At 47.7% G+C, this 25,106-nt stretch overlaps 1 protein-coding gene across 7 annotated transcripts in view; it reads right to left on the bottom strand.

Moving 5' to 3' along the window:
• Nucleotides 1-17,886, bottom strand: part of NFATC2 (nuclear factor of activated T cells 2) — a 90,453-nt gene extending 72,567 nt beyond the window's left edge. For 2 of the 7 annotated variants that reach the window (XM_084537954.1, XM_084537953.1), the window contains exons 1-3: nt 17,537-17,882; nt 8,183-9,209; nt 6,631-6,799 (exon numbers count right to left, since the gene is read on the bottom strand). In XM_084537954.1, coding sequence (XP_084394080.1) covers nt 6,631-6,799; nt 8,183-9,209; nt 17,537-17,681 — 1,341 coding nt within the window. In that variant the 5' untranslated portion in view covers nt 17,682-17,882. Of the gene's footprint in view, nt 1-6,630; nt 6,800-8,182; nt 9,210-13,379; nt 14,789-17,536 lie in introns of those variants that run through there. The other 5 variants (XM_084537951.1, XM_084537955.1, XM_084537952.1 and 2 more) reach the window with 5 other exon arrangements.
• Nucleotides 17,887-25,106: the final 7,220 nt, after the last annotated feature.

Raw genomic sequence — 25,106 nt, 5'->3', positions numbered from 1 at the left:
GGGCAGAGAAAGAGAAACCCAATCACCCCTGTGTCCCCAGCAGTAAATCATCTGGGCAGGCGAGTTCTCATTTCAGCAGGAACACATATCTAATCCAGCCCCGCTTGTGAGAGTGTGAATTACGATATCAAGCTGTGATTTGGTTTTGAGTTTCCATCAAAGGTTCTGGTTTCACTAATAAGCAAAAGAATTAGTTGAATGTTGGAAGTCACACACACTTACAACTCAGGCCCCCATGGGAAGCCTAGCCTAGAAAACAAAGTCGTCTTTGACTTGGAAACCACAAGAAAACACATACGGCAAAATTCAAATATAAAAGGAAAGTGAACATACATTTGCTATTGCAAAGCAGCTCCCGTGTGTTCCAATAACAACTCCACAATTACAGCTTCTTTTTCATAATAAACAATAATAATAAAGAGAGAGCGAGGCAGTGAAAGGCACCACAGTTTTAAAAGTTAAAACCCAGGGGGAGGAGGGGTGGGCTGTGCTGACCGGGACCCTCCCCCTCCGTACCCTCCCTGCTGCCTCCCTGCCTGAAGGACCAGAAGCAAGCAGGAGCCCAGCACGCATGGCACAGCACCGGCTGTGACGGGTCCCTGCGCTGCCTCTGTCCCAGCTTTGTTGCTTTGTAGACCTGGGCTATATTTGGATGCTGTACCAAGTTCAACATTTGGGTAACACATTTTATTTTTACCATTACAATCAAGCCCATAAAGGAGGTGTAATTATGGCAGTGGGATGATAGCTCATACCAGGATTACCTCCCCACACTTGGCCTCTGAAACGAGGCCCACAGGGGACATCCATTTCCCCACAGCTGCGGGCTGTCCTGTGCCCAGCGTGCCCACTGCTGCACTGCTGGAGGTCACTGCTCCCAAACCTCCGTCAGAGGAACTCTCAGCCTCCGACATCGTGTGCCAGGAACAGAGGAGACCGAGGACCTCGCTGGTGTCCTAGACATCTGTGCTGGCAGGGCTCTTGTTAAATAAATACAGCTCCCGGGTGATTTGAGGATATTGGCAGGGGCTGAAGCCTCAGAGCGCTTGAGATTTCTCCCCGCCCCGCTCTGAGGAGGAAGTGGGGGAAGGAGGTGCCCCCGAAGCTCTGACCTGGAGGACAGATCTCCTCCCGTCTCTCGGCCTCGTTGCTCAGCTTAACCCGTCACGTTTGACTCAACACCGACCCCAGGACTTCACAGCAGTGGAAGCGCTCGCAGGGAGCTTGCTGCCTTGCCCAGAGGGGCCGAGGGCTCCAGAGGAGGCAGGAGAAAGCTGCATGGGGTGTGTGTATGAAGCCGCCGAGCCCTGCGGCGGAGCTGGGCCCAAGCGCGGGGCTGCCACTTCCTGGGGAAGCGCCCAAACCGCTGCGATGCGACTTCAAGGCGGGAGCACGGCCCCAGCACCACTCGGCCACGGCTGCTGACTGCAAAGGGCCCAGCTCTGCTCTCCCCAAACACCGAGCAGGCCCCAGTCCCAGCCCGCTGGCTGCTCCGGGCTGTGTGCCTCTGGAAATGGGGGCCCGAGAGGCAAGCGTTTTTGCAAATCGGCTGCTTTGCAAATTGGTTGTGCTGAATCGATTCAGTTATCTGACACAAGCAGCGGAAAACGACAGGTTTGTAGATGAAAAAGTGAGTTAATAATGCATTGAGAGTGCGAGAGTAAGTGAGAGATGCAAATAAGTTACCGGTTACCTCTGTGCTTGTTTTCATTCAGAAGGCTTTGAGCCTTTTGTAAAGATAAATTAGAGAAGCAATACATCAGGGAAGGCTTCACTAAGATGGCAATAAAAAACAAAATACCAGAGTTAGGCATGCTTCTTTGAGAAAATTACTACAAATTGCTGTGCAAAACACCAGCTTCCCCAGGGACTGTTTACAGCAAGACAAGTCCAAAACACACAGGCACTTGGGGGAAAAAATTAGAAACAAAGGGTTAATTAAAAAAATCTTATTTACCTCTCTGACCCCCAAGACTTAGCTGAGTTCTCAGATTATCAACAAAATACTTTGACATCTCTATAGGCCATGGCAGATACACAACTGAAATTGCTGCCCTGTGCCACTGCTCTCAATTATACGCAGCAGTAAATCACACATTTATCAGCACTGATCAACTGCAAGGACCCTGAGTACTTCAGAATGTGGGAAAATAATTATGTGAAATGGGACTGTGCCTTTTATACACATGGACTGCAACACATGTAAATGCAACCATTTCTAACAAAGCAAGTACAGATCCAGAGGATGTGCACAATTATTTGCATAAATCAACTGCTCATCTTCCTTTAAAACTTGTCCTTCCTTCAAGGCAAGTGAAAGGGAAAGGAAAAGGGCTCCACTTACAACTCCCTGAAATATCTATTTCACTATGGTGTGAAACCTAATTTCTATCTTGAAAAAAGTCTGCTTCCATGCAAAGCAACAGGATAAAAACAGAACCACCAAGCTTTCCAAATATATTCAAAACAATACTTTTATGGCTTTTAAGGGACCAGAGGCTCTGCTCAATGGGGTGAAGTTCATTCATATCCAGCCTTTGCTACTGAAAAGGTCTTTCCTTTTCAACACCATCTTAAACAGTTCAAATACAGGAGAACCTTTGCTGAAGAACCTAACATCTGTCTCCCTGAAACAGAGAGGTTTTTACTGTGACATTTTCCTGCATGCAGTAGAAACACACCTATGCCAGCATCCAGGGTTACTCAAGTGTTACCACATGCCCTGCTTCCTCTTGAAAACAGGATAGCAAGAAATGCCAACGTCATCAAACTTTTGATTTCTTCAAAGAGGTGGGAGTACCTATAATGCTGGGAGAAACCTCATGAAATTATCTAGTTTATGTCTCCTGTCCCAAGCAGAATTCAAATATATCCATGTACTTCCTACTAGATTTTTGCTTAAAAGCATGCAAAGAAGGAGACTGTACTCCTCTGAGCAGGCAGCACTACTGTGGGGTGAACTGGGACCGAGCTAGGTTTGTTTTTGCTTTGCCACCTCAATCCCTATCACATCCATAAATTCTTTACGCAGAAGCAGCCTCTACCTAGTGAACAGCCTCTTTCAGAGTCTTGATGTGAGCAGCTGATCCTCAACTTCAATGAAAAGGAGTTGAGAAGGAAGAAAACAATCATGTCTACCCCCCTCTACTATTTCAGCAACTGGATGGCCCTGCAAGAAGGTAACTGCGTGCAAACTTCAGAAAGGAAATCCCGAGTAGCAAGGACAAAGCTGTTTTCAGTGATGTGCCAGTGTGTGTCCACCAGATGTCTAAATGTTCGCATTCAACTAACATCTCTAAAATACAAGCTTAAGTTTCTCTGTAGTTAATAGCAAACTGTAGTTTCCCCCAAAGAGCAATTCAGAACACCTAAACTGGAAGCCTACACTTCTCCTTGTCTCTAGAAGGTCTCTGAAGTTAGACGGTGTGAACATTGCATGGGATGAATGGCTTCTTTCTTCCTTCCCCAGGTAAACAAAGTAAATGGCCTCTTCCGTATGGCCCAGCTAACCAGACATTTTGATTAATCAGACACTTCTCCTGCCAAACTTGGAGTGCACAACTTGGTGCAGAGCACAAACTCTCGGGGCTAGACACGTGAAAAAGAGGAAGCAGCATCAGAAAGATAAACCACAAGATAAGGCCTAGAGGATATGAGATCTGCTGGTCTGTAGCTTCAGCACACCCAAAAGAAGAAACTTGCATGCAAAATGCAGTTTTCAAAAAATAAATATTGCAGACTAACATCGTACTGGAAAAACTAGCCAACATTTCTTCCTCCGGAAGGCTCAGCTGGATAGTCACATTAAGGGTTAATTTAATGGGAAATCAGAAAAGTCATGAAAAAAATTAAGTCATTATGTTTTAGAAAAGGTAATCAAATCAAGTGGTCTATTGAAAGTGGTTCTAAAACACTGTAACATGAATGAGATGTTCAGCCTCAGTATAAATCCCACCACTTTGGTGGGGTTCTCACACTTGGGCCAAGTTTGGCTTCTCAGTGTTTAAGTCCAAATGCTTAAGAGGCAGCACTGGATTCAAGAAAGTTGGCATGGAGGGGTATCTAGTGCTCAAAAGAAAACTAAACAAACAAAAAACACAAACCAAACCGAAAAAAAAGGTGGTTGGTGTGCTCATGTCTGACATTTTGAGAGTGCAGCAAGTCCCCAGTGTAAGGTCTGCCGCCTGCAGAACTGCAGCCCCGTCATCCCTGTGTAAACATTGCCATTCCTGCTCTGGGGCTGAAAACAGATACAACTTGTTGAAAAGTAATGTAATTCAGTTTCCTTGCAACCAGTTGCCTCTAACTCAAGCACGCTTTCCTCAGCTTTAAAAATCTCTCCTGTTTCATTTTGTCTGTTGCTGTACTGTTGGAATCTGACAGGAACACAAAAGTTAAAATGCGCTGAGGGGAAAGAAGAAGAGAAGCTTGAAGCCAAATAACTTATGACATGAAAGCTTTGGATTTTACTAGCCTTCATGAGTTTCAGATGTCATAAACCATACAGGTGCAACTATCTCATTGCTCATAGTACCCACATGATCTCTGTTACGTTAAAGTGAACACAAATCCAACAAATACTTCCAGGTTTATAATAAACCTTCATAAAGAAACTGTCCATATTCCCCCCACATGCAGGCACAGCTGTGCAGAGGCACATCTGCTTGGGAGACTTTAACAAGGATCTTTGTATTTACGGTTTAAGATCTTTAAGCTGGATGGCAAATTGTGATAAAACTAGGAATATCAGCTCCTACCTCCAACAGAAAACATAAATCCCTTTTTGATGGACATTGATTACAGGAAGGAAACAAAACACTTATTTCCCCATGTGACAAGATACTCATTCACTGTAATAAACATCTGTTTGATAGGAACACATTGGGAAGGTAAATTATGTTATATGTGAGCAAACTGAGAAATGAGCAAGTGCTGATTGGACATACAGTTCATGTTCCCAACACACTGTGGTGGGTTTGTCAGATTTATGGACTAAAAAAACTGCATATATTAAGTTACGGCAAATGTGATTACTATTTATTATCCTGCACCCTTTACTCAAGTATCCAGTCCATATATGCAAGTCCAGCTCAACAGAAATAAACAAATTCATTGATTTAACAATTAATGGCTTGATTTTAAAAGGGGATGAGCCTGCAGTGTAATATTTAACCTTTGAAGTTAAACACAAATCAAACCAGTGAAATTACTGGTATTGACCACACGCTTAAAACTGAGCATAAACTTCAGCATTTTCCTTTCTCAGGCTTCCCATAGAAAGTCATGAGTGTGATAGGAACATCTGTAGGATGCACCCTGACTTTGCTTATTGAAAGCTGTAGCTGATCCAGACAGTTGCTATACATCATTACCAGCAATATTACCAGCAATATCACATTAACACCTTGCAACCCTGGCCAAAAGCTTGGCTTTCCTTCCGGAATGGCACTGTCTGAAATTAGGAGGAAATGAGTAAAAAACCTGATGTGGCCCCAAAGGGCTACCGTTAGGCTACTCAGCCATTGTTGTACCTAGGACTTTGCATGGTGAAGGAAAAGCCCCTTTACCCTCTTCAGCAGAATAATGAATCAGCTCAGAGGGCCAAATTTTGTCACTTCCAGCCTGTCAGCTTGCATTCTGTTCACTGATTTCAGTAGCGAGAGTTCCCTTCTCACAAGCATAGCTAGGACCAGAACTGAACTTCTAGTAGCAGTATAGGTGATACCTCAGAAAGATAAAATTTTGTTTCTATACTGACATCAGCCCAATTCAGGAGGGAGTTCCTGCTTAAACTCACTCACCCTTTCTCTGTAGAGTTACAGTCAGTAAACACATCCTCTCTGCAGTCACAGCCTTATAGAGGCCAAACTTTTTCTTGAACTCATCCCCACTGCTACATCATTTGTTGCCCTCCTACCTCCTTATCGCATGACAGCTACAGATAGTGCAATTTCCTATTGGTGACACACATCCAGGACAAAAAGAAGGCAGCGTTACCACAGAGGATGAGCAGAACAGCATGCAAGGTGGGACACAACATCAGCAAGTGACATAAAAACAGGAAAGGATTGAAATGGATGTGCCGAGTGCTTGGATCCCACACAGGTCAAGTTCTCTGACCTACATTTAAATGGGAAGGCCCTACAGCCAGAGGGCAGCTTTGCCTTCCTTTAAACTTCAAGGGAACTTGTATGAGTCTCATACAATTTGATTGTATGGACTGGAGAGGAGCTGAAGTTCGATACAGCCAGGAATACCAATAGCACCTCCCTGCTGCAGGGAGGGAAGAGTCTGTTCTCAAGATAAAAAGGGTTCAGGTGGAATACAGGGACACTGGAATACTGGACACCTTATGACAGAGCTGGGTCACAGGACTTTTAACATCTATCCCAGAAAAGATAGCAAATACTTTTGCTCAGTTTCTGAGCTTTCACAAGCCAATCCAAACCAACTTTCCAAACTTCTAGAAATTTATCACCATTCCACTTCAGACATTTTATGCACGCCTACTACTACAAACACATGCAGTACCGCAAGCTCCCTGTTTCAGGGGAAAAGCCCCTAGCAAGACATTCAAAAATAAAGCCAGCCCCATTTTTTTCTCCATGCAGGTAATCTCCAGACCCTTACCTGGACGACAGGATGGCCTCCGGTTGGTGCCTTGACTGCCCCTCGGCTCCCCTCTGTCTCGTAGTGCGCACGGTGGTGAGGCTTGGGCTGGACTTCGATCCGCAGCTCGTAGGAGCCAGACTGGCTGGAGAGAGGCCACTCGAGGGGTGGGAGCGACTGGACGGGCAAACTGGGCAGAGAGAGACCAGACAAGCTGAAGCCTTTCAGCACTTTATTTCCCAAAGCCCTGAGCTGTTTGTCCTCCAAGAACCCCACTGGGCTGCTCCTGCTGACACACTCGGGAGTTTGTTATTAATTTCAGTGACCGCATGCTGTCCTGCTCATGCTTGATTACAAACCTAGATGGAATTCAGGACAAACACAGTAATTTCTGTGGGCCCATCTCCTGGCAGAAGCATGACACCTCCATGATCTTAAATAGAGATATCTGTAGCAGTTGCATTATTTCAAAGATCCCCCTCTTTTACCTAACTTTGATGAGTGCCTTGAGTTTTGAACATGGGTAGTGTACATTGAAAAATTATCTCCATTTGCCATTACTTGCCAGTTGTGTAAGTTAGTAACACTGTATGATTTTCACAATTAATAAGATGCAGAAGAATAAAGTGCAAAATAGTCTTTCCTGATAATAGTTCTCCTGTTATCAAAATGCACAAGAGCTTACCACATGAGATCAATACAATCAAACATACAATTTGAGCTTGCACTGCATTTTAACCAACTCCAACTTTGTGAGTATAAACTGCTGCCAGGACTGATCTAACAAGTCACAGAAAGACACAATCTATGTGACTTCTTCTTCCTCTTGCAATTTGTGTTTCCCACGTTCGGAGCAGTACGGGGTAAACCCAGCATGGGGACAACCATGCTGACACGAGGGATGGCACAGCTGACAGGATCCCAGATGCGACTCAAAGTGGAGTAACAAATTTGGAAATTGCCATTCTGGCCGACACACAACAAACAGGGTCCAAACTGATGTCCTGCTGGGTGCTGCCAGTGCCAGATAACAGAGGGAATTGATGAGAGACATGCAAGTGACTGAGATTTTGGTTAGACGACAAATTAATTAACAAACACCAAGTCACTTGGAGTGGAATGAGTGTTCGGTCTGACTTGGAGCAGCATGCTCCATTCTGACTTGGGAAATATTTGAAGTATTTTTTATCCTTGATGGAAATTTGTAAGCAAGACATTTGCGGAATTTAGAAAAGCAACCGAACCATTCTCTTTAAAAGTAGCTGGATGGAATTAGAACATTTAACCTTTGTCAAAGGCTGTTTGGAATCTGCTCTTTATACAAAGTTTGGCAAACTGATATGAATTTTTTGCGTGACGTGGTACCAATGAAACACTTCGGCGATGTTTCTTCCAAACCCAGACCACTCACCTCACAGAGGGATTGGGCTCACATGAACCAGGGCTGTCCCCACGCACTTAGCTTTGCCCTGCAGCAGGATCTGGCCCAGGGGAACGCTCCTTAGGGATCCTCATGCACAAGATAGGGCATCATACCATGAGAAAATACCCAACCACAAGAAGCATTACATACCTGCAGATAGGAATTGCTGGCATCAGTTGTTTTGTCCAGGATGGAGGAACCAACAAAATCGATTCTGGGGCTGAGTTTCTCCTGTCCTCCTGCTCGCAAGGCCCGTGGAAGTCAACAGTCTGAAAGACGTGACATGGAATGCTGTTTTTGTGGGAAGGCATGGACGAAGGGTCAGGGCTGGTTTTCCAAATTTTCGTGGGAACACCACAGGAAGGATCTGTAGGGAGGCTGTTCATAGCATCCATGGAAATAGAAGCGGTGGGCAACTGCGTGTAAGTAACTGAAGAGCTGTCTTCCCTCAGTGGGATGCGAGGAGATGATTGTGGAGAGGGGGTCCTTGACTGTCGTGGAGAAGTAGAAGGCAGCTGAGTATTGTAGAGCTCAGTGCAAGAGTACCTCCGTTTTGCACCTGGTGACGAAGACCTTGAGTTGGGACGGGGTGATGGTGAATGTTGTCCCAAGCAGGTTTCCTCCGTGATGCTTGTTCGTGGTGACATTATTGGAGAGGTTCTAGGAGAATAATGAGTATGGATGTTTTGAAACTGCGGACAAAGGTCATCACTAGGACCATTATTTGGTGAAACACATGGTGATGTGCAAGGAGATAAATTTGTCTCTGAAATGAAACTTGCAGAGGAGCCGCTACTAGCTGGGCTCAAACACAGTGGTTCTCTGTAGCCCTCAAAGCCAGGGACAGGCAGGGTAACCCTCGGGCTAGCCGTAGCTGAGTTTGGCTGATGTTCTACCAAAAGAACATCTGTGTCTCTGCTGCGGTAGGGACCCCCTGAATGAATCAGTTCAGGATATGGAGTAATTTCAATCCTAGGGCTCGGAGCAGAGGCCCCTGCAGCGTTGGCAGGGTTTGTAGGTGTTGTCCCTATGCTATCTGGCTGTCCATATCTGCCCATGGGATCTGCAGAAAGGCTAGAAAAAGGCAGGGGGCATGGCTTGAGGCCACAGTCCAAGACATCATGAGCGTATGCAACTCCAGAGGGTGGGCTGTTGGTTTTATGTGGAGTCGGTTCTTCTGGAAAAAGAAGGGTCTCTTTAAGGCTATAAATATTATTACAGAAGCTGAGCAATCATGGATTAAAATATGCATATTTATAAACTGATTGTGATCTGATATTAGGTAAATATTTGTTTAATTATTTTAACTGCAATTAATGCTTGTGAAAAGTACTGGATTAACAGCCAGGGAAGCTCAAGTGCTCAGAGCAGATGCAGCATGGACAGAAGCACTGCAAACTCCTCCACACTGCCCTGTTGGGCTCCCACTACCTGAGCTAGAGGGGTCACCTGGAAGGGTAGGCAGCACATCAGCCTCTCTGCCCATTTAGACACGGGCCTTCCTATTCATTTTGCCAACTCCATCCATTAGCATCAACTGAAATGTTGTGATGCCAGTCAATTTTTGTCAGCTACAAGCTGGAGTGAGACCATCACATCATGAAACCACTTCCAAATAGATCTATATAAAACCAAAAGGTTAAGGAACAGCTTTTGGTGAAAAGTAAAGCCCAGCCAAAAAAGGTTTCATGAAACCAATGCTGAGTTCAAGCTCAGCATTATAAAGTCAATTCTGTGTGAAGATTTGTTTGGCTCCATACCACATCAACAAGTCTTAGTAACAGGTTTCACATAAAAAAGCACCAGATGATCAGAAAACACATTCACAAAGGTTTGTTAAAAAAGAAAGATATAGAAAGAATCCAATCCCATTTTTACAGGCAATCACTTTCTAATTCAGCTCAGAGGAGGATTATAAAGTACAGAAAAACACGTAAGTGTTCAGTGGAACCCTCACTGCTGGTACAGAAATTCTCAATTCTTAGAGATTCTCCATTTCGCAAACTGTCCCCAGACTGCAGAGCATAGGGATGCTTCTAGGCCAGAGCAGGATTCCCACCAGCATTGCTGAGCCCAGCTCAGATCTCATCCCAGCACCCCATCGGGTGCTTAATACCAGGGGCATCTGAGAGCAAGTCATGCCAGGTATCCCTGGGACAGACTCCTCGATGAACATCAGCTCCAGTAGTTTCCCTAGCCTGGGAGCTGAATAATACTTGTCATTACACAAGAACATGCAGGATATCACCAGGAATTTTATGGTTTTAAAGACTTTAATGTATCCAGCAGGAAATATTTGAAACAGCACGATTTGAGATTAATTTGCTTTATCTGTTCACCCTTGGGCACAGATCAGTATGTGTCACAGTCAAAGAGCTTTTTGGTTCCAACATTTTCTCTAAGTCCTACATGAGACAGCATTTCCTCTGAGCAATACCATTGTACATAAAGCCAGGTAGGAGCCAACCGTACTTTTTGCAAGAGCAGCAAAAGGCCGTAGCGAAATTTCTACACAGAGACTATCATTCAATTTCAGGGGTTTTCTGGTATCTTTCAGTTTTAAATCCCTCAGTGTGAAAGCAAAATCCACCACAGATTGGTCTGTAGTGAGAAGTTCAAAGCCATCTTTACTTTTTGATTATGAACCTGTTTTTCTCCTCCAAAGTGGCAGCATTTCCCTAGTCATTAGCTCCATTAGGGATTTTTTCTTAAAATTAACTCAGCTTTAAGATTGTGTAAATGAAGACAGAGTCTCAGCATGGACTGCTACTACTACTTTTTGTGCTGAAAGTTTTGCAAAACCTGGAGAAAACTCCACTTAAAGAAAAATTTAGCAGGAAATGCTGAACTTTAGTGTTTATTGGACAACACCAGCCTGCCAACCAAACAAACCAACACACAGAATTTCTATGTGACAGGATCAGAGACAACTGGAAGAGTCCAGCTTGCAGAGTCCTTAAGGTTCCCTCTGGCTTTTAATCCCAGCACGTAGCTGCTTGGGGAATAGGGAAAACAGCAATGAGTAACTGAATTTTGAGCTGAACATTTTTTAGCACCATTATCTCAGATATCAGAGCTTTGGCATTCACAGGAATTCACGTGCCACTCACATCACTCATATTCTGTCACATCATGCCTAGATATTGGTGCTATGATTCACTGTGAATTAAACTCATCCCTCCTTAGGGCTCAACAGAGCAACACGCCTTCTCGCAGTCGCACAAAACATCGCTCCCACTGCTTTCAGAAGAATCATTCAGATTCAAATTGATGCAAGCGAGCAAAATCAGCACCAAACAGAGCAAAGATTGACATCAAGAGTCGAGACAGGATTCACACAGTGATCAGTAATCGCATAAAAGCTCTCCAGGCTGAACAGCTTCACATCAAGGAACAGGCGGCCGTTTCAGTTCCCCATTCAACAGACTGCTGTAATAGCTGCCCCCACCGCACACGTTAAATCTTACTATCTGTGCCATTAGCTGCCAGGTACACATACAAGAGGGAAAGAATAACAGGTCCTCACAACGTATGTCACGCAATGAAGCCAGCATGTTCAGATTTGTGTCGAGGGGATAGGGGGACAGCAACAAGATATTTATATGTGCATGTGTAATTTTTAAGGTTTTATGAATAACAAACACATACACCCCCCATTTTGCTCATTAAAAACAGGCTTTCGATTATTTATATTATTTTTCTTTCCTTTTCCCTGAAACACTGTGTTATTAAGCACTTTCAATACAAGCACTTTCATCCTGGCTATCCACCCTCCAAGAGGATCCGTGCTCCAGATATTAATGACAATATTTCGGCACAACAGCAAGCTGCAACACGACCGTGCCTTCATGCAGCATTCTTCCCAGAGCACTCCAAAGCGCTTCACAGGCCACGCAAGCTGGGATTGCTCACCCCTCGCTAGCCGGGAGCGAGCCAGGCAGGCACCCTTTGCCAAGCAGACAACACCCACAGCCTTCCTCAGAACAAAAATATTTAGCTTCCCCCCCACTAAACACACACACACACACGTTGAATTATTGATAAAGCGGGTGGCAGCGCTGGGACGTGGGGAGTGCTACAGACGAGTGCGGCTTGGCCCGCATCAGGTCAGGGAGCCCCTGGGCTCGGGGCGGGGGCGGCTCCGTGCGGCCTGGAGACGCTGCCGGGCCCTGACGCATCGGCCTGGCTTCAGCAGGACCCAGGGCTTGAGGGTTTTTTTGGGAGATCTCCCGGGCCTGCGTAGCTTCAGAGCTACAATGAAATCACTGTCCCAGGCGCTGTTGCCCACGCCTGTGGCGTCACAGTCTGTTGCTGCAGAAACGCCTGTGATGCTACAGGGCAACACTCTGACTTCACGGGGGAGGGAGAAGGGGCGCTTGGGTGAAGCAGCGAGTGCTGCGTTCCTGAAATAAATGGCTCTTCCACTGACAGCAGCAGCAGTTTTGGCTCGTGATTCAGCAGGAGCAGGACTGGCTGCTCAGCTCACTGCCGATGTGCCCAGGATCCACTCAGGGAAGGGGAGGACGCAAGCCAACATCCCACTTCCCCATGCAAGCGCCACGGGAGTTTGTTTTTCCAAACAACATCAGGAGACAGGAGGGTCAGGGAAAGGTTGTTCCCCTCCTGCTTTCCCTCTGCATTCACAGGCACCAGCCTGAATGTGGAGCAGCCCCAGTCATGGCAGCGTATCCCATGGGTGCTTCTCCTCAGCGCAGGGAGGAAAAGCTGCCCCCATGAGCTTGGTTAGGGTGGCAGGAGCAGAGGAGAGCCCCCCGCAGGGCACCCTGAGGAGGCGAGGGGCCATTGCATCCCCATACAATAGGACCATTATGATCAATAGACCTAGCACACATGTTCTGCAAGAACTGAAGTATCTTTGCAACCTGTGTGGAACTCCAGGCAGCACGGCTTTGCTCCCAGTGTTGTGCCACCTTCAAGGATTCATCTATTCCTGCACCCCAGCACACAGACAGAGCTCTTTCTGTGAAGGACGGCCCTCTCCACTGCTTTTTCTGACCGCAGCTGGACAGACATCTCAGGGAGCGACCCAGAGCAGCACAGCTCCCCTGACACCCCTCTTTCTGCCCCTGTCACCACAGGGCTTCCCCACCTCCCTTCACTTGGGCACTGCTCAGTCTCTTAGCCTTAGCTTTCACTGCTGACTCATCCTCTGATTCACTAACAAAATATCCTTCTTGCTTGAAAGGGAGTTAAAAGAAAGAGAACTTCACATCCAAACAGCACCGGTGCCTCCCCACATCCTCAGTCAGCGTCAGCGCAGACTGTCAGCAGACCTACTCCACCACTCCCCCCTGGTACCCAAGCCTCACGGCTAGCGACGGCCTACCTCCAAGCCCTGCGGGAGGGATCGCATCCAAGCTGACAGCTCTTTATTACCCGCTTTGTTCCTCAGTCTTTATTCAGTTAAAAGTTCACAAGATGATCTTTCCTCTTCTCACAATAGGAAATGGAAGCAGAACTCTGTACACTACCACGTTATAAATAAACAGCACACCAGCTCCTATAGACACACGAATGCTGCAGGCGGCTCAACTAACCATCTGGTGGCTGGGCCACCTCCCCAGGTGCTCACATTGCAAGCAATTACCACGAAGAGCTAAAACACAGGTGAAAAAGATCAATGGATTTAAGTTTCAAAGGATTTAACTTTTCACACACCTCTGAAAGAGGAAAACGTGTACTGAGGCCTGCTGGGCCCAGGAGATTTCCCCAGTCTGGCCCGACGCACACCAGTGCGTGCACACATGTGTTTGCAGCGGCCCACCCTGTGCTGTTTGTTAAACAAGGCAGCAACTTCAAAGCCATTCAGTCAGCCAAATGTGACCTTGCCAATTAGCATGAAATTAGGGAATAACAGATCACCAGAGCAACTGCATTCCACAATGGGTTCATACAAATCATCATCTAAGAAAAGCTAAAGATAGCCGTGTGCGGGACAAGGCAGCCAAGGGAACGCAGGGAAGAAGCTTGGATTTGACCTCACACCCATTTGCTGTAATTTAAATTGAGTTACTTATTTGCATAAGTAAGACAGTCCTAAAAATTTTTAATTACTTATTATCATTTCATGACGAGTCCGGAGCTTTTTTGCATTTTTCAAAAGCTGGGTATTCTGATATTTACTCTAGCTGCCTGGAAGCTCAAAGTGAAAGTTGGTTTCCTGAGTGAAATCTGGTATTCTCTGTTACATGTGCATATTTGTTTCCTTACTGTACGGCTGCTGCTGAACACTGCGTCCTGTGTTACCGAGGCAGTTACCAGCACTGAGCTGCAAGCATTTTTCCCCTTTTAATAGCTTTGTAGTGGGGAGAAAAAGGAGGAATGAGGCAAATTATACAGCGTTTAACAACTACAAGAGGTAGCAATGTCCCTATGAGTCTATCTACCTATAAGTCAGCACTTAAAAGAATATTAATATTTACAGGTACTCCCTGTTTCCCCTCTCTATAATATATATACATAGCCATTTGCTTTAAGATTCTTATTGCAAGATGCAATGTAAAGGCTGCTGAGCTACAGCAAAGGCTTGAGTCTATGAGCAAATCCTCCTTCTGACTGCCAGGCTCACCTGTTGTCGTAGGGCAGGATTTGTCTGGAATCTTATTAAAAGATGGGTTTTGTTTGAATTTTAAGTTTCAGAACTCCACTCAGAGGATCGCTTCTCAGAAAGGTTAACCTCAAGTATCAAAAAAAAGATGTGCTAGTGCTATCTATCGGTGGAACAATCATCCCATGGTAAACACAGAACAAAAATACAAGAACTGACCTGCAAAAGCAGAGCAGAGATCTGGCTTTCCATTTTTTTGTCTCTCATAGTGGAGAGAGATTATGGAATTAGTAAGGAATAACATTCAAAACATTTGTCAGAACATGTTCATCAGGGAATCCTATTTGCAGGAGCTAGTTCAAATTCTCATTTAGAGTCTGCCATTCCTCTCGCAGAGGAGTTGTAACCTTGCTGGGAGGTTCAACAGGTGCAACTACTTTCTGTCAGTCTCCTCTGAGAAACAAAGATATTCAGCACCTTTCAAATTTGAAATTAGATAAAACTTGGGGTACCACTAGCAATGCCTCCACGTGTCTCTTTGAAGGGCATGAATCTAACACATAGTTTAAAAGGGCAGTAAGCATCTTCCACACCCAAGCGAAACCATGACTTCAGCCTAGCAGCCAGGACACCCACTTTGCACAATTCCCAAAGCCATTCACCTGGGCACTTCTTGGAGTTCAGCCTGCTAAAGGCAGACATGTCTGGTTTGAAAATACCAAGGAGAAGATAGCTAATTAAAGTCTGGCCAGTAAGGGTGAAAGTAAAAGGCACATGGAAAATGGCACTGTGTACAACACTCCTGCTTATGGAAATGGTTGGCTTAAAGAGGAATATCTAATATTAATAATATTGACCGTAGGGTTTTTATTTACCCTTTTTTCCTCTGTTGCTTTTATAGCAGTCCATGTTCCTGTTGTCTCAGGCACACATAAGCACTCCTGAATGCCAACTGCTTTCAGTAAGAATATTTCTGGCATTTCCATGGCAACAAGTTGTGATATAGATCCTACTTTTAAAACACAAGCTTAGGTAGATACTGTCAAATCACCACCTTTTAAAAAATTGTTTATCATGAATAAACTTTCATACCAATCCATTTCTAGAGCCCTGGATTTCTATTTGTTTCATTAACTATTTTTTTAATTACTTTTAGCATGTTTGCAGAGATTTGTTATTATAGGACTTGTCATGAGCAGTGGGTGGAGCTGCCCAGACTGAGGAAACCAGAGCCTCTTTCAAACAGGCTTTGAACATAGGAACCAGACTCAAATACGGGGATCCTCGCTCAGACACTCCTATGGTTTTGGTTCCATTTTGAATCCTCCACTGAAAGGGACTTGTTTTCCTAACTGCAGTTCATCTGAGGCCAGAATCTCACATGAACAACAAGCATCATTTACCACCAGCATGTGGATAAAGCCCTTCCTCAACATTTGAACATTTTCTGTTCTCGTGTAAACACGCTTTAATCTTTTGTACATTAAAGGTCACGGATGTATACTGGATTGCTTACAGACTCAAGCTGGTGCCTTTTCAAAGCAAGAGAGAATGTTCTCCAGATTACAATGCCAGTATATATGGCTGTGATTTTTTTTATGCTAATGATTTCCATCTTTGGAACAAACAAAATTACTACTAATTATGGTTTCCAGTCATTCAAATGTGGAGAAAGCAGGCTCAAGAAGGAAGTTACTTCTACTACAAGCGTACACTGCTCTGCATTTATGCGGTTGAGAAGATTAAACTTTCTACCCCCCACCTACGCACTGCTATATTCTGTGGAACTTCCCACCTAAGGCCTCACAGCAGTACTCGCTATTGCAAAGACGTGAAAAGAATAGTATCTGAAACTTTCTCTGAAAGTGAATGTATTTTCATTAAAATCACTGACCTCTTCCCATCATGGGTTTATTACAGCATGGTTTGATCTACATTAATCCTTGAAAGAAACTTCAGCTTTGGACATTGGATGGCATTAGCCACCCTAACTCAGCTGCCATGCTGGCGCACGTTTCTATATGTGCGCATGTAAACAAAGACTAAAACTCAGCAACTGCTCTCCATTTTGCTAATGATGCCACAGTTCAGGCCTATTGGGTCTCCTTCACCTGCACCATCCCCTAAGAACACAGCATCTTCTTCAAATGCCCTAACGAAATGCCACCTCTACTGTGCAGAATCAAAAACGAGCATGTCTTAGAAATGACATCCCAGCACTGCTTTCCTCGGGGTCCTGCCCCTTTCATCTGGTTTACACAGATCTGTATTTTAAGAAGCTGCAAGTATCACTTTTTAGTACCACTAACAGGCAGAATCATCATTTGGAAAGTCAGGGAGCACTTGTCACGACACTTTTAGTACCACAGACTTGCATGAAGTCGGAAAAGTAGGAGAACAACCTGTCACTTTTTTTAAAAAGACCTTTTCTTTTTTCAGTTTAACCAAAGTCTATGACATCTGAACCCAAACTGAAAACCAGCTCGGCAGAGCTCCCTGCCACGCCAGCTCCCTAACTCTCCTCCTGGGCAGGGAGCTCCCAGCGCACCCTCTGCCGCCGTGAGGACGGCCACAAGGCAACCAACCGAGCCGGGCGCTTCTCCATCTCCTTCCCGCAGCCCCAGGACTTTGTGTCACTACCAGGCGAGTCCCAGCATCGCTCCGGCCACCACCGAGGCACCTCCGCCTGCTGCAGCCCGGACGGGCGCGGCCAGAGCAGCCCCGCATCCCTCAGCGGGTGGCAGCAGGAGGCAGCAGGAGGCAGCGGGGCACCGCACCCAGCCGCCAGCCCGGCCGGGGGCTCGGCGAGGCGGGCAGGGGCCGGCAGCAGCCCCGGCCCCTTCCTTTTCCCCCCCGGGCCGGTCCCCGGGGACCGCTGGGTCCGACAGCGGCGGCCCCCGTCGGGGCGAGGCGGCGGCGCCCGGCTCCTCACCAACCTTCGATCGGCTTCAGGTAGTCGTAGTCGAAGAGGATGGAGAAGTCAAACTCCTCCTGGGGGCTGCCATCCCGGGCCGGCCCGGGGCCTTGCCCGGAGCCCCCTTCCTGCGGCTCGGGCTGCGGAGCCCGGGCAGCGGCGCTCATCGCGGCCAGAGCCCGGCGGGCGGCGGCGGCGGGGAGCCCCGGAGGTGGCCTTCAACAGCGAGCGGAGAGAATTACAGGGGATGAGAGGGGGAAGAAATAAAAGAGAAAAAAAAATAAAAAATAAAAGAGGGGGAGGAAAAAAAAAAAAAAAGTAAAGGGAAAAAAAATAAACTCTCGCAGGGGTCGCGCAGAGGCCGGCGCGGCTGCCCCCGACGGCGGGGTGCGGGCGAGGAAGCCCTGCGGCGGCCCACGAGGGGATGGCGAGATGAGCAGCGGCTGCTTCCTGCTCCCGAGCAGCCACCTGCCGCCCGGGGCCGCCCCCGCGGAGGAGGAGCCCGGCCCGGCTGCACCGCACCGGCCCCGGGGAAGGGTGGCCCCGGCCGGGGTGCCGGTGGCCGAGCGGGGCCCCGCTGGGGGAGGAGGAGGGAGAGGGAAAAGGGAAGAGCTGGGAGAGGGAAGAGCAGGGAAACGGCCTCGCACGGTGCTGGGGAGCCCCCAGTGCCCGAGCTGCTCCCTGTCCTGTTACCCCAAGGGTCCCTGCTGAGGTTGGCAGGGGCTGCGGGCGGTGCTGCCCTTGCCTCCTGCAGGCTTCACACATCCCAAGCCACGTGCTCCTTCCCCTCGCCACAGGCAGGTTTCTGGGAGCATCTCCTGCAGGAGACTGACCTCCCTTCACTAGAACACCTTTAAAAACGCAAAGCCCGTCATGCACAAGGCCTCTGTTCTTCCCTGCCTTGCTCACAAACAGCGTTTCACCCAGTGGGCCTCACCGCCTTCCCTGCTGACCACAGCACCAGTGCTGCCAGCTTCCCCAGGTACCCCTCGCCCACCCAAGCCACATTGGCTGCATTCATCGGTCTGCCCGGGGCACTTCCAGGGGCTGGTCGCCTCCTGCCAACAGCCCTCTGCCCCTCTGACGGCTGCTGCTACCAGCAGGCTTCACTTGTGGGTACCTGGAGATCCTAAATTTGTGTGTTTAGAGCATCTGTGGTCAGAAGACTCTGTTCCTTCGCTTACCTGTTTGTATGGTTCCCTTTATTACTGAACAGATTGCTGTCACTGGGTCTGTGGCTTTGAAAAGCGCTCTTAGTCTGTAGACAGGGTAGGGAGGCAAAGGCAGAGAGACCAAGATCATTAAAAAGGTATTTTAGTGTTTACTTCAACTTGTTTTTATTTGCTAAGCCTAAAAAGCCTACAAATCTGACCCTAAACTACTCGCCTAAGTCTGTTTCATAGCTCACATCAACTGGGATCTCTATGTTGAGGCTTATAACCTGCCACTGTCATCGTTAATATGGCCAGCCACATCATCACCTTCTCATCGCATTTTTTTACCATCCTTTGCCAGTTTGGAGTGCAAGAACAACTATGCTGAGCTGCTGCAGAAGCCCGCAGCAAGCCCTGTACCAGCCAGTCGCCCAGCGGCAGCTACTGGGACGTGTTTAGAGGCACCTATTGGTGACTGGGAACACTGCATCAGGCTTTCTGGTGTGAAGGGAGAGTGAGGGTAACTGCAAGGGCTCTGCTTTTGGGGCTGCATAAAGGCAGCTGGGGAGCAATCAGGCAGGATTCAGGCCTTTATGGCATTAATTCTTTACCTGAAAGTGGCAAGGGTTAGGGATAGCAGACTTCCAGAAAGGGCAGGCGATCCGGCAGACCTGATGGGCTGGGGTTTTTACTAAGGTATTTACAGGAGATGGTTAGCTGGAAATACCGGGATCCCTGCTGGTATGTTCTGTCTATACATGTACTGCTGGGGAGCAATTTCAACAGGGAAAGGAAAGCCACCAGTCCACATTCACAGCCACCAGCTTAACGAGCCATTTCACTGCAGTCAGTGCCAGGTTTTAACTCAGCAGAGACTAAAAGGACAGTATTTCTTTCTCGGGAACGCACAATATACGTAGTAATACAATAGCTTCCTAGGACCAAGCTATTTGAACTTTCTCCTGAGCTCCCTGCCAAAACAGCCAGGAACAGCAATTAGCTGGGTTTCCGCACGGTCAGCAGGCAGCTTTGTGTGTGCACACGCATGTGGACAAGCAGCGTGAAGAGCCCACAGGCTGTGTACATCTCCCCTTATGCCACACGATGCTGCTTCCTGGCCCGCTGTGGTTGCTTGCCTGGTGCGGGGACTGCTGAAGCCTGTTTTGGAAAGGATCCAGTGCTCTCTCTGTGGTCGAGCTGGAGACCACAGTTAAGTCTACCTCATCTGCTGCAGCGCTTCTTAATACTACACGAGGCGCTCGCACTCTGTAGTTTCTTACTGGTTCGGCCAGGGACAGGGCTCTGCTGCCGCCGGGCACAGACCGGGAAGCCTGCGCAGCCGGTGATTAGCGGTCTTGGCTACTGGGATTCAGAAATGAGGCCACCCCAGGAAGCTGCAGATGGGGCTGAGCTCCTACCCTCAGGAACGTGCATGGGGAACGGCAGGGTACCGGCTCCTTAGGGAACATGTGCTGCTGTGTCTGAGGGCTTGATTCCTTCTGAACTGTTTAAATTTGAAGAAAAGAATATATTGAATTGGTGTATTTATATATCTGTTCTAAAATGATGCTTACCATTTGCTGGAGCACTAGCCTTTTATCATTAGCCCTTCTATTTAAAATTCATTAGAAAAACTAAATATACTTGCTGATCTTGGCTTAGCACTAAAGAGAGCTGTCATTCTTCCAGCTAACAACACATGGAGCACGATTGGATAGCATCATTTATATTAGCCACAAAAAGAAAATATGTAAATGATAATATTGGCCTTTTTAAATAAGATATGGGTGATTGGCAGGAGAGCATGGGGAAATGACCCCAACTTCTGCTAAATCTTTATCCGATCCTTCATCCTATATTTCCTAGCTTGCCTGCAATCCGTTAAGAATGTCAAGTTTTAAAGTTATCCTTAGCTACTCCTAGAATTAGTAATATTCCACAAATGGAAAATGTACCTTCTGCTTTCCAAGAGGACCATGTCATTCGAAATAGCTTCACTGCTAATTCATCGAATCATAAATTCTGACACTGGCGAGGAATTAGGGTGACAAGACAGCAATGAGAGAAGTGTTAGAGAAACGTAGGAATTAGCTCAGCTTGTAGGATTCAACTTTTTTCTTTTTTTTCTCCCAGCAGACAACCTGACAGATGTCAAGGAGCAATAGCCACCAGGCACACAACTGACTGCGTTCCTCTGCTCCCTTCTGCAGCTCATGGGGCACATGAGGACATTGGTCCCATATGCCCACTGAGCTGTATCATACAGGAATTGCAGTTTCCACAGACTTTGAGTACGCAGAGGTGTGAGTTATAATGTTATACCCTGTGGGCTGCCTTGGAACATACCAATGTGTTATTTTGAACAGAAGTGGTCCAAATCCACAAAATAAAGACCTGGATAAATAGAAATGCATGAAAACCATTACTAGGTGCAAGCAGCTGCAGAATTCAGATCAAGTGACAGCTGTAGTTCTTGGAGACCCCCAAGGACTGAGCAAAGTTTTGCTGAGACTCAAAACATGCTCTTGAGCCAACAATGAGAATAGAACATTATAAATTGTTTAAGTTGTAGCTGTTATAGCTACATAACTTACAAATACTGCCCTCAGTCTGTCATTAATAATTAGCAACGGAGAAAATACAGGAAAACTACTAGGCTTAAGTAGTGCATGGACTCTTCTGCTCAATACATGCACTCAGAAAAGGCACCCAGCCACTCCAAATCAAAGGAAAAACCCAAACAATGTGACAAACACTTCCTAATGCTTGTTTTCCATTAAGGCTGGAGAGAAAGGCTAGAATACAGCGTCCAAGGACCGGAAATACTAGCTGCTTTCCCTAATTCTCAGTCTTTTCCATATCAGGAACACTTCCTTTCTGCAAGGCTGCTCCATGTTTTCTCCTTTCACTGCTCAGAAGGCAACACAGCCGCAAGTCTCCAGCCTCGCTCACAGCTCCGCTTGGGCCCGTAGCACCCACATGAGGGCTCTGGGACTCAGCATCAACTCCTATCTTTCTGCAAAGCCGTTTTCATCAGCCAGAAAGGTGTTTCAAGAAGTTAAGCAAAATCTGTCCTTGGCAGCATTAACAAAAATTGCAGCCACGTATACTTGCAGCAGCCTCTACACAGAGCAGAACTGGAAATACATTGTGCTGCCATTTCAGGGAACTGGAGAATGGAAGGAGTCCTTTTCCACATAGTTGGATCGGTGCTTGCCCTTGGCAGGGCTTTGCTTTAATAAACTTTAAAAGTATGTGAATACTGGACTACCTAGATACTTGGGGACGAGAAGTCCAAAAACAAAGCTAAGAGAGTATTTTCTAGTGTAATACAAACTATGATTTAAAAAGTGCTTCATGCATTTCTCAGTGTTTAAATTCACTGCAGATCTAATTTTTCATTTCCAATTTTCAGTTTCTACTTATACTGTTCCATTGTATTTCCTACACCAATAACTTCACTTATGCAAGCGAGTGGACGATGTTCCAAGCTGAAGGAAGCTTTAGACAATCTTCTCAGAAATATGGTGACTCTGCTAATTATTATGTGGACCACATGAAATGTAACTGGATCAGTAAAACTGTATTTTAAAGCCTCGTATTAAACATTTTAAAAGAAAAAGAAGTTGAGAGAAACTTATTAAAAATGCTGCACCGCTATTTAGCAGCTAAAACCCAGAGAAAATACAAGTCAATATTGTTTTAAAAAATCTGAGAGTTCTACTGGTGTATGTGGCAAGCATTAGAAATTTAACAGGCAGCTAAAACTTGTAGATGGACTTAATCCAAGGTCTTTAAAATGAGCTCAGACTCTGAGTGACTGGTTGCTCAGTCTGGAGTGTGGGGAGGGCTATTAAAGAAAAAAAAAAAAAAAAAAAAAGAGAGAGAGAGAGCAGGGAGAAATATTCTGGTACTTCCTTTAAAAGACACACATGCACACGCTACTATTCAATTTTGGGGTCAGGTTGAGTCAGAGATATTACCCCCCAATTTTAGGCTTAAAGTGGTTTGGCAAGAAAGGACAATGGAAAATTTGCTCATATCTCCGTGTTCCCATTAAGTTCTGAAGTCTGCTGTGCAAACCAAAGGAATGCACATATCATAGTTTAAAAAAATAGATTAAGCCAGTAGTGGAAAAGAAGCTCTAGGATATTATTATCCTAGGCTATTTCCAAAAAATGAATGATGAAACATTTCAGTTAGAATATCTATTGGAATGTTATAAAAGAGTGCTCCAATTATGTCAGTGTCCCATCTGTGAATGTGATTTCTGCCCTGTAAGAGACTCTGAAATGATTCACTGACTGCTAGCTGGTGTAACTGTCTCGCTGTGCATGCTTACCCACAGAAAGGGGCTACCTGGAGCGACAGAGCAGTGAGCAATGTGGAAAGACAGGATGACACAGGGACTTGGTTGCCTGATGAAAATCTCTGCTGTGTCTACTCTATCCTGCTGACAGTTGCAGAAGCACAGCACAGGGGAGCAAAGCTGCTGAAGCATCCTTTTGCTAACAGCGTTAGGCTGTGCAAAGTCTTCATCCCCCATTCCGAACCTGCTCTAATCATGAAACAGGGCTAGAGCCCGCAATTATTAACCTATATTTTACACACCCTACATTAATGAGACTCCTGCACTGTGCTGTGGGTGCAGAAATCCTCCCAAACACAGAGCCTGATAGCACCACGTGCTATTCACTCCTAGCAGTTTCATGCAGCTATTTCTCTGCGGACAGACTGGGAGCAGGACATGAAGGCGAGTCGCTGTCAGACTGCATTCCCATCACTGCTGTGCCACGGACAGAAGCAAGCATTTTGCCTAAGGGAAAAACACACGCCTGGGCCCAGGAGCATATTCTTTCTGGAGCGTCTCCAGGCTGTGTTGTGTAGCTGACTGCACTGCTTGTCTGGCTACTGTGGTCTCAAATATTTGATCTGGAAAAAAAATCAGTGCTTTTCTTTTTGGTCAGTGACTGCAGGGCTCTGGGGAACATCCGCGCCTGGGGAAAGCGGGGATGCATAATAACGGAAGAAATCCTGGTAGGTGCCATCAGAGCACTGCCCTGTGCTTTGGTACACCACCACCCTACAGGAGGTGAGAGTGTGACCTTGACAACACCCAGAAGAGCAAGAAGTCCCCTGTCTTCCCCCTTCCTGCTTTCTCTGCAGCAAAATAACTTCTCTGTGGTGTTGTGAGAGTGACTAAGAGCAGCTGAGGTGCTCAGGAGAGAGGGAGTTGTGGCTGGAGGAAGCCGAGGAGCAGGCAAGGCAATGGCCTGATCCTAAGGCGGTGCAAAGCCGGTCGGAGTCTTTCCATTGGCGCTAGCGAGTGCTCGGATGAGCCCTTTTGGGCGTACGCGTTAACGAGTGTGTTTTGGCAGGTGCCTGGGGAAGCTCGCTAAGGCAGGAGAAAATAAACCAGCCGCTGCTAAGAGCCCTTCAAACGCCTCCTACCCGGTAGCCCGAGCATCCCCTCCGCCGGCCCCGGCAGCGCCCGAGCCTGCGGCTCTGACTCAGCGGCCGGCGGCAGGGCCAGCGCTGGCGGCCAGGGGCGGGAGCGGGCCGGGAGGGACCTAAAATGGAGCGAGGCCGTGGAAAAACGGCCCCGTCCCCCCACACACACACACCTCCCACCCCCCTCTCTCTCGGCACAGCTCCGCGGGCCGGCAGCCCGCCGCTGTTTGAAAATCGCCACTCACCTGCGCTGCCCCCCCCTGCGGCTCGGTGGCTGCGGGAGCAGGGGGAGCAGCGTGGGGCCCCCCCAATCTTCATCCCCCCACCCCCCGGCCTCCCCAGCGGTGCTTTCCCCCGGGGAGGGCTTTCCCAGCGCGGAGCATCCTCCGCTTGGAGCCGCTCCCCGAGAGCCCCCCCTCCCCGCAGCCCTGTCCCATTACCCCATAACCCCATACCCCATAACCCCATTACCCCTTGCACCCTTCCGCGGGGCCGCGCCCTGCCCCAACCGCGGGGATGGGATGGGGGGGACCCCGCGGAGGATGCCGCAGCCCCTCCTAGGCGGCGCCAGGCTCTAGGAAAGGGGCAGGGGACGAGGGACAGCGGCCAGGGGCCACCTCCGCGGGCTGCCGGCTCGGCCCCGGGGCGCAGCGCAAAGTTGCGCCCCGCGCAGGGGGCGCGCACCGAGCGCTGGCGGCGGGGGCGGCTCCGCCTCTCGCCGCGCTTAACTCCTGCATCCACCGGCACCGCCACCCGCAGGGGGGCCGGGAGGAGCGGGGGCACCGAGCCCCCCACCCCCCGGCCCCGCTGCTCCCCCCCTGGGGGGCTCCGAGGCCGGGGGCAGCCGCGGGCACCCCCCGCGCAAGCCCCGCGCAAGCCCCGGCCCGAGCCCGGCGGTGCCGGGAAAGCCGCCGGCGGTGCCCGGAGCTGCGGCCGGGGGCAGGGGCGGAAGGGTTAAGCGGCCCGGGGGGATGTCAGCGAGCTCCT

Source organism: Aythya ferina (assembly GCF_964211825.1).
Source record: "Aythya ferina genome assembly, chromosome: 16".
Lineage (NCBI taxonomy): Eukaryota > Metazoa > Chordata > Aves > Anseriformes > Anatidae > Aythya > Aythya ferina.
This window is presented reverse-complemented; position numbering and strand designations above follow the sequence as displayed.